We start from the raw sequence: 1,838 nt of genomic DNA, 5'->3' as shown, positions 1-1,838 counted from the left end.
TTTTTTTTTTTTTTTTTTTTTTTACCGTTGGGGAAAATATTATTTTAAGAATTTGCCTAAAATTATTTTCTTTTTCAGGTTTATTGCTGCTAACCAAAGAGAATGTGATTAGGGCTTTCATAAATTTTTAATGGGAAGAGTAAAATTTGCCTACAGGCCAAGATCTAGGAAGAGAAATGTTCTTTTGCACAGACATTTCAGTCCTCATATATCAATAAATCTGATTCCTCTAAGTCTCTTTAGTCCCTGTCTGTCATTGAATGCTCAATCTCTCAGGTTTTTAACCCTGGAAAGAGAAAAAGTCCCTATTTGGAATAACCGTGTTCATTTTGGGAAGCGTGTACTGGAGTTTGCACTGATGGATAACTCAGTTGATCAGGAGGAGGATATGGGGAGAAAATATTTTTTCAATGAGAATAACAAGAAATTTTCTACCTGAGGTATCTGATGGCGATCAAGGCTTTCCATCGAATAGGGCTAGCTAAAGAATCCAGGGGCTCGTCCCTGATGAAGTCCTGTCACACAAAGGAGGAGGTGAAATATTTTAAAAAAAGATCAAGGGAGTTTCTAGATGTAGCTGCAACCTCACTGGACCCTTGGGTGCCCTCAGGCAGAAATACGGCAGATATCTGTTCCTTGGGACTGGTGAGTTTTACCCAATTTGAAAAAGACAGCCCTGCACCCTTGGTAACGTGCTTCTCGGCACCTTGCCCGTGTCCTCCCTGCTCACTCACCAGCATGTGACCGAGCAGCACCTCCTTGTAGGAAAACTTGAACCCCTGATCCTCAGCATCTTGGAGAGCAATGCCAATCTCAGTGATACTTCTTGTGAAACTCATTTGCAAATCTATGTCCTAAAGCAAAACAATTGATAGTTGAAGCCACGGTCACAGGCAGCGCTCCTGGATCTATAAATGTGTGATTGAGGGTTGAAATGTCCATCCAGACAGGAGCAAGAATCTCTGCTCCTTTTGCCATCGCTACTTCAATCAAGGATCAAAGTTTCAGGAAAGTTGAAAAACAAAGGCCAATCTCCACTCCCTCCTCCTATCCCCACCAGGCTTGATAGATGGAGTTACTCTAGAGCAGTGGCTTTTAAACATTTTTTACTATAAGCCACAGTAGGAAACAGTTTATAATTCCACCCAGTACTTATATGTAATGTTATATATATATATGTATAGATACATATACAATGTATAATATATATCCAAAATAAAAATTCCATGATACCTATTGCTATATGCGATAAGTACTCTTCTATTTCTCTTTTATTTCACTACAAAAATTTTGCTGGTTGTGACCTATTAAATCGATTTCATGGTCTACTGGTGGGTGGGTCACAACGTACCGTTTCTAAAAAACATTGCTCTAGTTTATAGCCCAGCTTCCAAACCAACTGGAACCAAATACAGTTCCTTGTTCTGTCTTAGATTAGGCTCTAGGATCCTGGCTTCAAAATTGGATTAATTAGCCATATATTAGGACCTTTTCCTTTGGAATCAAATCAAGAGAACATCTATGCTTATTGCACTTCCGGGAACGATGAGTTATGTTCAAATATATATATATTCAAATATATCAAATATATCACATACCTTGTTCATCACAGACATGCCCAGAATCTGAAAATTCAAAAGCAAAAGCAGATACTATAGCAGCAGTTAGAGAGTTCCCTCACCCCAACAAAAAGACCCACCCATCAAACTGAAGTTCAGCAGTGACACTGAGTCCTGCCAAGGGGTGGGAGTTGTTCACTTCTTCCTCATTTTCAAAGTGAGGCCCTGGACACTGGCAGATTCTTTCCCTCAGGCGAGTCATGACTAAGCTACAGAAAG

The 1,838-nt window shown here is 39.7% G+C and overlaps 1 protein-coding gene across 1 annotated transcript in view; it reads right to left on the bottom strand.

The window, feature by feature from the left end:
- The window catches only part of MROH2B (maestro heat like repeat family member 2B), a 59,272-nt gene that overhangs the window by 21,874 nt on the left and 35,560 nt on the right, over positions 1–1,838 (bottom strand). The window contains exons 22-24 of the mRNA XM_011370681.1: positions 1,599–1,625; positions 735–854; positions 436–515 (exon numbers count right to left, since the gene is read on the bottom strand). Of these exons, the coding sequence (XP_011368983.1) occupies positions 436–515; positions 735–854; positions 1,599–1,625 (227 nt within the window). The remainder of the gene's footprint in view (positions 1–435; positions 516–734; positions 855–1,598; positions 1,626–1,838) is intronic.

This window comes from Pteropus vampyrus, unplaced genomic scaffold, assembly GCF_000151845.1.
Source record: "Pteropus vampyrus isolate Shadow unplaced genomic scaffold, Pvam_2.0 Scaffold172, whole genome shotgun sequence".
Classification (NCBI taxonomy): Eukaryota; Metazoa; Chordata; class Mammalia; order Chiroptera; family Pteropodidae; genus Pteropus; species Pteropus vampyrus.
Note: the sequence above shows the minus strand (reverse complement) of the source record. Positions and strands in the feature narration are given on the sequence as shown.